This window comes from Aulonocara sp. 'chitande type north' Nkhata Bay, linkage group LG13, assembly GCF_057382095.1.
Source record: "Aulonocara sp. 'chitande type north' Nkhata Bay isolate Kocher_YH1m ecotype deep benthic linkage group LG13, A_spYH_male_GT1.1, whole genome shotgun sequence".
Lineage (NCBI taxonomy): Eukaryota > Metazoa > Chordata > Actinopteri > Cichliformes > Cichlidae > Aulonocara > Aulonocara sp. 'chitande type north' Nkhata Bay.
Genome location: NC_141356.1, coordinates 14,920,081 through 14,932,361, shown reverse-complemented (window position 1 = coordinate 14,932,361; position 12,281 = coordinate 14,920,081). Strand labels below are relative to the sequence as shown.

The window sequence follows — 12,281 nt, the reverse complement described above, 5'->3', positions numbered from 1 at the left end:
TCGGGCACAAGGAATGAGACAACAACCACAGGTCACCAAAATACCCACCAATACAGATAGAGAAAACATAATTGACAGAGCAAGCCCCTTCCACTGTCCGAACACTGAGGTCATCCAGTTCTCCAGCGAGTTGTCAATTCCCGAGTGGTCATGCATGGTTCTAGAGAGACTCTTTAGCCCCTCCAAAGCTCGCGTCACTGAGCCATCTGGAGCAGTGTTATTCGGGATATAAGTACAACACTGGTCTCCGAACATCGCGCATACACCTCCTTTTTCCGCCAACAACATATCAAGGGCCATTCTATTTTGGACCCCCACTAATGAGGTCGGACCCATCTGCTCCGCTAACCCTTCCATCCCGTCTCTGGTAAGGTTAGAGAGCCTCAGCAAATTATAGTGAACATAATTGATCCTGTCTACATTTTTGTTCGGGGTCACTGGAAAAAGAGCAGAAATTATTGGAAGATTCTCAAAACCAGCAGCTATTTGGTCTACAAGTTTGTATTCACTTGGAACTCCTCTGGGGACCCCTATTGAGTCAATCCAGGTTGGCGAGTTCAGCCTAGGGTCATAAGCGTGTGTTCCCTCAATCCCGCTCTTGGATAGGATATGTCTCTTCCGCCTAGCTGCCAATGTGCGTGTGTTGTGCTGTGGAATGGTTTTTACCTGATTTCCAATTAACATAAGAGGTGCTCCTAGTCTCACCATCGCGCACGTCCCCACACTTCCCAGAGGAACACGAGCCAAAAGAGTCTTGTGCCCACAATAATAATAAAGTCCACTTCTAGCCCAAGTCCCAATTAAAGTGTTGGGATCACTTACATTGTTTGTGGTTCTTCCCGTCTGGGTAACAGCGCACCATCTAAAGGTCCCTGGTTCGATCCCGGGTTTCGGCTCCAACTTGGGTCGATTTCTCCCACGTTATATATTACTTTATCTGTGGAGAACTTAAAACACGTATAATTACCTTTTTTCGGCAAAAATGGTCCTGCCTTTGTCCGCTTATCAACGGGAGGAAACAAACTGGATAACACAGTACAGTCTCCAGTGCTCACCGCTCCTCTGGTCATTCGCAACATGCAATCATAGCCCCACTTGTCCTCCGGATGGAGTGGAGCGGGCTCTGTGAACAACCGTGGTCTAGCAGAGGCACAAGCAACACAATTAGATAGCTCTTGTTCCCTAGCATTTAGAGCCATCCAGTCCAGCCAGAGATTACTGTCACTGAACCCAGTGGCGCGCTCAATTAAATCCTGAGGCTTCAGTCTAGTGTAGTCCACTGCCAGGACTCGTCTATCCTTTAGTTCCTGTTCCTCTGGTACCACATATGACGACCCATTTCCCCTTTTTCCTGTAGAATTTACAACAGAGTTCATTGGGTTGTTAATCATGTGTATTTCCTTTTCTTCTCTAACCGGCTCTACAGGATGTACGGGATTGGCCTTTTCTAGGAAATTAACTTTAATTAACCCCTTCGGATCAGGTCCCACAGTCTCCACTCCCAAGACTAAATACACAGAGTTTTTACGCCGCCAGTTGCCCAGCGACATAGTCAAAGGATTCTTAGATGGACTATAATCTCTTTGAAGTTTTAACACGTTCTCTGACCCTTGTCCTGACGTTTCCCCATTTTCCCCAGTGTAACCCTTTACCTGATTCCAGTTCCGACACCAGTTTGCAAAGGGCCTACTCCCTCTTTCACAATGTGTACTCACTGCATAATCCCAACAAACCCACACATTATATCCTCTCCAACTACTATCTGCTCCTTCACACTTTAAAACATCGCATAAATCAAATGTGAATGAAGTTGTGGACCCATTAACATAGTTCAACTCTAAACCACCATATGTACTGAGGCACTCATCCCTTTTACCCGAAACCTCGCGTTTTGATCTCCTTTTCAGCCCTGTTTCAATAAACAGTTTCTCTTTTGGTGCTGGATTCAACTGGCCCCTGTGTTCAGACAGTTCGCGGGGGCCTCCCTGCAAAATATAAACAAGCCAACATAGGGCCATTATCAATATCATTACAGTCATCAAACTAACAATCACAAGCAACATTTTAATCAGTCCTCTCTCTTCACGAGTCTCCGGTTCGCGGGGTGGCATTGTGTGATGTATATTTGTACTTAGCATAAATTTTGAAAGTTTGTTTCTATTTTCCTCTTTCCCTTTTACCTTTTTATTTAAACCACCCCTTTTCAAACTCTCAGTTTGTTACCACTCCTTTCTGTAGACGCGGCGATTTCCTCCTAGGCTGCTCTTCTTTCTTCAGCCTTCCAGGTGGACTATTGGTCGGCCCGTTGCACAGGTGAGAGGGTTTATTCTGCCTCTGTTTGTTGACACCTGTGTTCTTTGAAGACGAGTTTTCCTCCACCAAGCTCTCGTGTGCGGGTGCACACTGCGACCAGTGGTACCAGGTGTCGCCTTTCCCTTTCAGCTGGACTGCTGTGGCCGTCCGGGCGGTCACCTCATACGGACCAGTCCAGCGGGGCTCCTTCCACTTTCGCTTAATGACCTTTAGCCACACCGCCTTTGCGTCCGGGACCTCTCCGTTCCCCGTGGGTCTCTCACAAGTGACCTGTTTTGTAAAGCTGGACACAAGAGCTTTCAACTCATTAAAATATTCTGCATGAGACCTGTTTCTTGTCCTGGGCTGCTCCACCGGGACCACTGTCCAGGGTGCTGGAAACTGTCTCCCAGTCAGCAGCTCGTAAGGGGTGAAACCTGTGGATTGGTTAACAGAACATCTTATGGTCATCAAAGCAATGGGCAGGGCTGCGACCCAATTTAGCCCTGTCTGCGCACAGATTTTAGCCAACTTGTTTTTCAAATTTAGGTTCATCCTCTCTACCTTTCCTTGGGATTGAGGATGATAGACCGTTCCGAACTTATGTTGCACTCCCAACATCCTCTCTACCTCTTGCAAATCTTTGTTCTTAAAGTGAGTACCATTGTCTGATCTAATTCTCTTGGGAAACCCATGCCTTGGAATATAATGATTGATTAAGCACTTAATCACGCTTTTCGCGTCTTCACGTTTGGTCGCCCATGCTTCGGGCCATCCAGTCAGAACATCCACACACACCAACAAATACCTCACACCACCTGGGCCCGTATCAATCATGTCGGTATAATCAATCACGACCTCTTCTCCTGGCCTTTCTGGCATGAGAAACTTACCAGCTTCAGGTTTTACTGCTGGCTTTGGGTTGTGTGCCCCACAAATTAGGCATGTTCTGGCCTTTTCCAGTATCATCCTTCTCAAATCAGGATGCCACCATCGGCACAAATTTCTCTCCATCTGTTTCACTCCCACGTGACCAAGCCCGTGAGCCTCATTCACCTTTTGTTCCGCCATTTTGGCCGTTAAAGCGGGACGCCCATCTGGCCCCCTCCACAAACCGCCATCTTGCCAGGCTCCTTTGTTTTCCCACACCCCCTTTTCCTCCGGGGATGTCTCCTCCTGAGCCTGTCTAACTTCTTCCATGCTGTTAGTACTGGCCTCCTCTTCCGGGGTTACCTGTACCATTTGTCTCTGTCCTTTGTAGCCTGCTGCTTCCTTTGCGGCTTCATCAGCTTTCTGATTTCCTTTCGCCACCATACTGTCTGCTTGTGAGTGGCCTTTGCATTTTATGATACTTACCTCGTCTGGGTCCTCCAGAGCCTTTTCCAGTTCCTCCATTTCTTTTTTGTGACAGATGGGTGCATTAGTAGCCGTTCTGAACCCGGCTCTCTTCCACTGAGCCAGTTCCACGTGGGCTGCTCCAAACGCATATGCTGAGTCAGTGTAGATGTTCACTCTCATGTTTTTAGCCAACCTCAGGGCTCGAGTTAGGGCTATCACTTCAGCTCTCTGGGCCGACTGTTGTCCCTCAATTTTTCCTGCTTCTTTCACCTGAAACTCAGTTCCTACTCTACAGACTACTGCATAGCCGGCTTTTAATCCTTCTTCATCTCTGTGGCAGCATCCATCTGTGAACCAGTCCTCAGCTCCAAGTATGGGCTCTGCCTTTAGGTCTTCCCTGATTTTTCCTTCAACCTGGGCTTTCTTAATACAGTCATGTGGTTCTCCTGACCCCATTAGGTCTGCCATATTTATTCCTTCATGTGTGAATGTCAAATTTGGCGCATCTAAAATTTTGCTCAACCTTTGTTGCGTCAGTGGGGTCATTGTGAATACCTGTGAGTTCACATAGGCCACTACACTGTGTGTGGTAAGCACTTTCAGTGGGTGTTCCCTCACTATGTGTGCTGTTTTCTGAATTATCTTTGCTACTCCTGCTGCGTGTTGTGTGCATGTGGGATGCCTTGCTTCTGTTGAATTTAATCTTATGCTGACATACATAAGCACATCTCTACCTCCCCCTTTTTTCTGAAACAACACACCATTCACAACTCCCTTTGTTTCTGAAACATCAAGATAAAATGCCTCATCATAGTTAGGTGTGGCCAGATCTGTGGCTCTTGACAAATCCTGTTTTAGCGAAATGAACGCTGTCTCTGTGTCCGGCGTCCAAGGCAATTCAGCCTTCAGATTTCGAACACCAACTTTCTTGATCAGGTCCCTTAAAGGGGCAGTTTTACCCGCATAGTTCGGAATGAACTGCCTGCTGTAACCTGTCAAGCCAAGAAAGGAAAGCAACTCCTTCACAGTTCTTGGTTTTGGATGTGTCAGAATTTGGTCTCTGTGTGTGTTCATTAACCCCACTGATCTGTGTGCGATCACCCGGCCCAGGAATGTTACCTCTGGCCGGACCAACTGCAGTTTTTCTTTACTCACTTTGAAGCCACACTCCGCCAATCTGTTCAACACCACAAGCGATGCTGCCGTACAGGCCGCTGCTGACGGGGCTGCAATAAGAAGATCATCAACATACTGTATTAATGTACAGCCCTCTGGCAGTTGACATGGGGACAGTGCCTCTTTCAACACCTGATTAAAAATTCCTGGTGAGAGTGCAAAGCCTTGTGGTAGGCGTGTGTACCTAAATTTCCGGCCTCTGTATGTGAATGAGAAAATGTCTCTTAGTGACTCGTGCAGTGGAAGACAAAAGAATGCATTCGCTAGGTCAATACATGTGAACCACTTTTGGTCCCCAGTAATTTCGGTCAGAGCTGTGTAGGGATTTGGTACAGGCACAGTGTCAGTCCTCAGTATGGCATTTATTGCTCTCAAATCATGTGCCATACGGTACTTCCCTGTCCCATGTTTTTCCACTGGCAAAATAGGTGTGTTCCAAAATGACCATGAGGGCTCAAGCACTCCTGCCTTCCACAGCCCTTCAATGGTTTCAGCTATGCCTTCCTCTGCTTCAGTTTTGTGCTTATATTGTGGTCTGTTAATTGGTGTGTCAGACTTCAGCTGGAACAGGACAGGCGAACAGTTAGCCAAACCTACATCTGTGGGCCCTGCGGACCACAAAGTATCAGGCAATTTTGAGAGCTCAACTACTGCATCAGGATGATCCATTCTTTCCCTGCCATGTATTCTGGAAATTTCTTTATGTTCTAAGATCACTGCATCGTTGGACAAACAAGTTATGCGATATATTTTACATTTTGGTGCATACCAGACATTTGGAATTTGGGTGCTTTGCCAGCATGCGTTGTCCAGCGCCCGCTTGACCATTGGTCCCAGATCTCTTGGCCCATGACCCTCGTGGACCGCCAAGGTAATGTGAGGGGCTGAATCCTCTCCCACATTGTACCAAGGCAGTTGTTCATCAGTAAATTTCACAGCCGCGGCCACACCTTCTGGTCCAACATAAATGTTATGTGTTCGCACATTCCACGTCTGTCCCTCAAGATCAGACTGGAACTGTTCCCGATAGATATCGTTATCTTCCCTATCATATAAGAGTGTGACGTGGAAAGGATCCCGCGGCGGGGAATAGACAGCCAGGCTCATTATCCAGGGTTTCCACAGCTGATAATGTCTCAGAATGCCTTCTTCCACTAGCCTCCCCCAGTAAATTTTGGCAGTGGGTTGTTCAGAGTTCTGGACTAGATATTGAGTCTTTGAAGGTGATCCCAGACACGGGAATTCTTTTCCTCCAGGGAGAGTAACAATCAGTCCATCTGGTGAGCACATGATCGTGGCTCCCAGCTTCACGAGCAGGTCCCTGCCCATGAGATTTGCGGGCACCTGTGAGGACACCACATATTGATGTTTCAAAGTCTGTTTTCCCAGCTTTGTCAATGCTGGATCTGTCAATGGCAGGGTCATCGGTATCCCGGAAAAACCGACCACATTAACTGTGTGACAGGAGAGTGTTGCACTGTCTGGTGTGTCTCTTAGTGTTGAATATGTTGCTCCAGTATCTACCAGAAAGGGCAATTCAGTGCCTTCCACGGTCATTGACAGCATGGGTTCTGCCGTACTCACGCTGTTCGGTCTCTCCGGGCTCCTTCAGTATTGCTCCCCCTCCCAGCCCCAGTCAGCTACTGGGTACTGGGCGACTGGTGCTGCATTCGGGTTTGGAGCTTGATATGCTCCCCTGTAGGCACCTCTTTGTCTTGGGCCTCCTCGTGCCTGGGATTGATAGCCTCGCCCCTGATAGTTTTGCGGCGGTTCAGGGCAGTCTCGGGCCCAGTGTCCTTCTGCTCCACATCTCAGACACCCAGTCCAAGACACACTGCCAGGATTCCCCAGATTCCGAGCCCTTTGTCCTCCCCTCGCGGATCCACCACGCCCTCTCTGCGGTCCACCGGTCCCCCAATTCCCTACGGGTTGACGCTGCCTTGGTGCATTGGCGGGCCAACGATCATCAGGGTAGAGACCTGGATCCTGATCTGGCCAGTCAGGCACAGGATCAGCCTGGGGCCTTGCCACCATTATTTTCTTTGTGCTCTCTTTATCCTCTTTCTTTCTGTCCCCTGCTTTGTTTTTTGCTTCTGCCAGCTGCAACTTGACCAGCCACGCCTGGGCTTCCTCCAACTCTTTCTTTTGTTTGTTTGCCAAATCCTGTTCCTGCTGAAGTCTGTGGGTCACATGTCTGTCCCACTGCACCGAGTCTGCAACGGCAAAATCTGGGTTCTTTTCCAAGTCAACTGCAACCTGGTTGGGCAGCCCAGCCAGCACAGCCGAACGGAACCACGCTCTACTTTCTCCCTCCTTCCCTGGATGTATTCCTGTTTCTAACAACCATTGTTCCTTTGCTTTAGCTAAAAACTCTCTGGGTGTATTTTTGGGATCCCAAATAATTTTTGGAATGGCTCCAGTATTAGGAGTTGGATACTTCTCCCGAACTGCATCTGCTAAGTCACTCTGCACCTCATGGTATGGCAGGTCATTTGCATATCTGGTTGTTTGAGCTATCTGCTCTACATCTGCTAACCCACCACCCAGCATACAACGTCCGGCCAAAGCGCGGAAATCACCCAGCGCTAATTCTTCTCCTTCGGTCAGTGCGCCCAGCCTTCTCAACCAGCTAGCTCCTCCCTCAGTTATTGGTGGAAGTTGTTTAACCAATGCTTCCAAATCTCTTACCTTATAGGCGCGATAAACTGGTTCGTTCTTTGGACCTGCTATTAAAGGCAGATTTAAACCAGGGTCAGGAGCTCCTTGTTCAAAACTCACTTTTCTACTGCTCCTCAACTTTCCTTTTCCCTTTGAGCTCTTAAATATGGGCCGTCTCTGTGCTTGGTCTCTCTTCACACTTCTTTTCCTCAAAACTAAACTTGTACCTGGTTGGGGCTCAGCTCTTCCTCCATCTTCGTCCTCCTCATCGTCGTCTTCTTCTGATGACCTCGCACGGTCTTCATTCTCCTCTTCTGGCCCTCCCTTCATTACTCTCTGCTTTATAACTTCCAATGCCGTCAATGCCTCTATTAACGCACGTGGGGCCTCATGCATTTGTCCATACACTTCTCCTTCCCAATGTTCTCCCTCGGTTATCACTCCTTGTGGTATTTTGTCCTTCATTCTAGGGGTCCTTTTGGCCTCTCCGTCCTGCTTTGGCTGTTCCACTGTAGACACTTCGGCCCGTATGATGTTTCCACTATCCAACAAACTGGGAGGCGAGGTCGAGCCTTCATCTGCAGCTGAGGCTATCATTCTCCCTCCCATATTTTGGGACTGACATTCCACTGCCCTTATCCCTTCTTCGGGGATATTTAGGGGAGTAGTAGTATATTCAACGTCTGCTATTCCGCCAAGGACAACTCCAGTCTGTCCGTCTGGGCCACGAACTTGTCCCCCTCCAAGGGTCATTACAGGCATGACATATGGTGGTGGTGGTGCACTACGTGTCAATTCGGCCCAAGGATATAGTTTCGGTGTGTAATACCTGTTAGCCTCTTCTACCTTCGGAGTCAAGTCTTTCACTTGGTCCTCTAGCTTTTTATTTTCCTCCTTCAGATGTTTCAAAGACTCCATTATACTCACCATGTCTCCTGATTTTCCTGTGTCATCCTCCTCCTCAGTCATCCAGGAAGAGGCTGCCCTCCACAGGAACAGCCACTTACAGCACTTGGCATGAGTTTCTTTTAGGTCCTTAATTTCTCCTCTGGCTTTCCTGTTCACTGAATGTCCCTTGGACTCCTCTTCTAATTGTTTCAATTTCTGTTCACATCTCTCTCCTTCAGTTTTTAACACCAAGCTCAGAGCTATTTTGTCACCCAGCCCTTTCTGTTGGGATGTAATAAGTTTGCTTACCTCAACCTCCATCGCTTGGCACTCCTTCTCTGCTGATTTTAATACTCCAGGGGAAGCCAAACGAATAGCTTTCTTAAGCTGTTCAAGCTGATCCTTCAGAGGTTTGTATCCCCTTTTCCCACTAGGTGTCGCACCCGAGCTGTCAGCCATTCTCTGAAACACAGACTTACCTCTTCCAATGACGTTGGTCGACTCCGCCTTCTAGGTCTAGGTCACCCAGACACGCTTAACTTTCGGTTTCAGTCTTCGTCTCGCTGTTCTCGCAACCACTGGCTCCTCTTCCCCTGCTTGGTGACACACAAAGTTTAACCCAGCACTTTAGACGCTATCCTCGTGTTCTCAAGCGTTGACACTCAATCAAAATTATTCGCCCTCAAAGTGTTAATATATGAAACCAGCAACCCTTATGCGCAACGCGCTCACCTCCGTATACTTACCTCTCCAATAGTTCCTCTGATTAGTGTTTTTTCATTTAATTTTAAACCCATTAACGGCGCTGCGCGTCTCTTATACACTTTACAGCAACACACCCTCAAGCGTCCCTGAACTTATCCCGTACTAATAAATCTAAAACCAAGAAATCACCTTTATGTCATTATGTCAAAGCTTTCTCCGTTTTGCACAGCCTGCCACATGTTTAACAAAAAAATCGCTCCCCGAGAAGGCTCCCACATATCAAGGTGGTCGTTCTCACAAACTTCAAGCAGACCCTCAAATAAAAGAAAACAACGACTCAGGCAGGCTTCCAGTTCAGCCTCCTCTATTCTTATGCACACTGAAAACTCATGGGGTGACTCTTCTGTCTCCCCGTGTCCCACACAATTCACCTGTAAATGATCCCCTACAATTGAAATTTCAGTGTGATATGACGCAGAAATTAACATTCCCTTATTTATGTGTACTATATGTAACCTGAATTTTTCTCTCTATTATCAAATAACAAAGGTTATCTTTAAAATTTGTTATTGAACTTACTAATTAAGTTGCTTTTTATGGCATCAGTAATAAACTGCCCCTAAAAAGTCCACTTTATTGCGTGCTCATTGAGTTACTCCTATTAAGGCTATTTAACAAGTTCAAATTACACATACTCATTAATCTGTCACGCTTATTAGTGGCTCATGGTTGCTTAAAGCCTATGTCTGACTTGGCCACAGAGTTAGAGCATCATTCGATCCTTTTAGGATGACCACTCCATTTACTCTGCATCCAGTCAGCTCATGAATTAACAACACTTGCAGACTGTAGCCCTTTTTATTAACATTACCCTTTTATTTCTTGTTTATACCTTCAAATCCACCTTAAATCTTCTTACCTAAACGTTGGTTTTAAACACAAACAATTCTTATATTCTACTTCGAAACGCTATCACCATTCATATATTTACAATCATCATTCAAACTCCATTTACAATGTTATTATATACTAAGCCAGCATTTTAATCGCAGACATTTATCCACATTTGCAAACAATAGTTATAGAGCTGAATAACACACAAAACCGAAAGCATAGTTCTCTCATGCGCTCTGCATCAGCTGCCTCATTTGCATGCACACACACACACACCATCTAAAAATAGCAGCAGACAGTCAGTGCATTGCTGACTCGACACACAGCCTCCTCTCACACCAAGTTCTCCTTTTTTTTTTTTTTTTTTTTTATATTACAAAGACGTCTTATATTTACAACTGCACAGATTTTAAGCCTTTTAACGCCTAAACAATTTTGACAAATTTAAATTAACGGTCTAACCGATAAAAGTCCAACTTTTTTGTAATCAATTAACCAGTATCTGTCCAACAGTTTCTGGCCTCATCTCTAAATTCCCTAACACAATTTAAGAGTGTCCAACACCCAAGGTCCAACCTTTGCTGCCCAAAAAAGCGCAGATTACCGTTCCAAACGGTAAGGAGACTCTAACTCCTAGTTATTCTGGAGTGCCCCAAACTCCACAGTAACCAACTGACTATCCCTCTTTTTGAGGACAATGCCTAAGCGTCCTTGGCATTGGCAAGCGTTACCTCTGAGCACTGCGCTTCCTAGAACCCCCACGGTTCCGTTCTAAAATAATTTATAATACTTTGAAACAACAATCAACACCCAAAACAAGTGTATAACTGAAGCAGGTCCAACCTTATAACCAAAAAATAAGCAAATTCCCTAACATACTAAAATCATTAAGCAGTCCAACTGCTTTCCACGGTCCAACCGTATTAAATCCTTTTAGCGGTCCAACCGCATTCAATCATTACCAGCAGTCCAACTGCTTTAAATCCTCAGATTCTTATCAAAATCAAAACAGACATCCACCAGTAATTTCAGTGAGCGGACTTTTAATTTTCACAGCCCAATTTGACACACTTTGGAAATAATTCAACAGGTAGTGTCTTACCTTTTTAAATATGATGCGCCGGCGTGCGTCCACTCACTTTGACCACTGGCCAAGTCTGCCCGTCTGACCACCTCGGACCACCGTTCACACCTCCACTTTTCTCCCTTACTCAACCACCGGACGAAGCTCCCAAAAATTTTAAGGTTCAAAAATTGAGGAAGGGTACAAGAGGTGATCGAAGAATAACCACACTGGTCCGGCCGGGTGAAGTCAAACGAAGATTTTAATTTACACGTGGGAAGATCACTGGAAACAGCAATTGATCTTCGACTTACTAAAGCACAAACAATTATTTTATAACATCAGGGTTTGTTTACTGACGCCCCTTCATGCGTCACAGATACATTTTATACATACGTCAAATCAACACCACAATGACCTTTCACACAGAACATCATCTTCTATTTTCATGGCTGACCCTTCCTGTCTACCTTTCAGTTCTTGTCTTGTTCCTCTTTCTTGCCGAGACACCAAGAAACGGTTCCTCTTTCACCGAGACACTTTCACAGTTAGCACCAGACATGTCTAACCTCTTCTCTAAATAAATCTAACTAAAAGTGTGTGTGTTGACCTCACTCAGACAGTAAGTAGGTGAAGAGGTGAAATAGAGGCTGTGTCTCGTCCTCAAATGCTCTTTCTCAATTCACCTGTTGCACTTCTGACCTTTCACCAGGACAGAGGCTCACTGAGACTATGTGTATGTCTTCTACTAAATAAATGTTCTAATCAAAAACCTCTAATGAAACCTTAATATAAAATAACCTGATATAAGTGTTTTATAAGCATGTATTGCAATTATCCTTCTATGTTCTAGTTTTCCCTCAACATGGATCATCTGAACAGTCACGTCAGTGAAGCTTCAAACCTTTTAAAGAACCTGAACATCAACTCAAATAAGCACAGATATGCAATATGTATAAAATAGTTATAACTGCATCTGAAATACAAAGTTATCATCATCATAAACATCTTAAGGCCATCTTAAAGCTATCTGTTACATTGTTAAAGCAATGATCATACTGCAGATTATATTATGCTGGTAAAATACTTTTTGTTCATCCCCACACCGGTGTGGATGTTTGCGCAGCCTAGCGTCTGAGCCCGACCGGCATCCCCTCTTCTGCTTTCTTTCCCTCCGTCGCCTTCTACGCTTGCTGGGCGGGCAGACCATCCACGGTGACCCTGGCGGTCTCGCTATCTCCTCCAGGATGTTGTGTGTTCGCTGATA

At 45.9% G+C, this 12,281-nt stretch overlaps 2 protein-coding genes across 2 annotated transcripts; both read right to left on the bottom strand.

Moving 5' to 3' along the window:
* Positions 1–2,211: 2,211 nt before the first annotated feature.
* Positions 2,212–3,534, bottom strand: LOC147315857 (uncharacterized). Its single transcript, XM_086258166.1, has 2 exons — positions 3,186–3,534; positions 2,212–2,729 (listed from the first exon to the last, which is right to left on the bottom strand). The coding sequence occupies exons 1-2, from the start codon at positions 3,532–3,534 to the stop codon at positions 2,212–2,214; spliced, it is 867 nt and encodes a 288-aa protein (XP_086114292.1).
* Positions 3,535–6,414: 2,880 nt separating this feature from the next.
* Positions 6,415–8,811, bottom strand: LOC147315856 (uncharacterized). The gene has a single exon (XM_086260177.1). It carries the CDS (start codon positions 8,809–8,811, stop codon positions 6,415–6,417), a length of 2,397 nt encoding a protein of 798 aa, XP_086116303.1.
* Between the last annotated feature and the right edge of the window lie 3,470 nt (positions 8,812–12,281).

Coding starts and splice junctions, on each gene's coding strand:
- LOC147315857 (XM_086258166.1), bottom strand. CDS start 3,534: ATGGTACAGGTAACCCCGGAAGAGGAGGCCAGTACTAACAGCATGGAA. Junction 2,730..3,185: donor AGCAGTAAAACCTGAAGCTG/GTAAGTTTCTCA, acceptor ACCAATCCACAG/GTTTCACCCCTTACGAGCTG.
- LOC147315856 (XM_086260177.1), bottom strand. CDS start 8,811: ATGGCTGACAGCTCGGGTGCGACACCTAGTGGGAAAAGGGGATACAAA.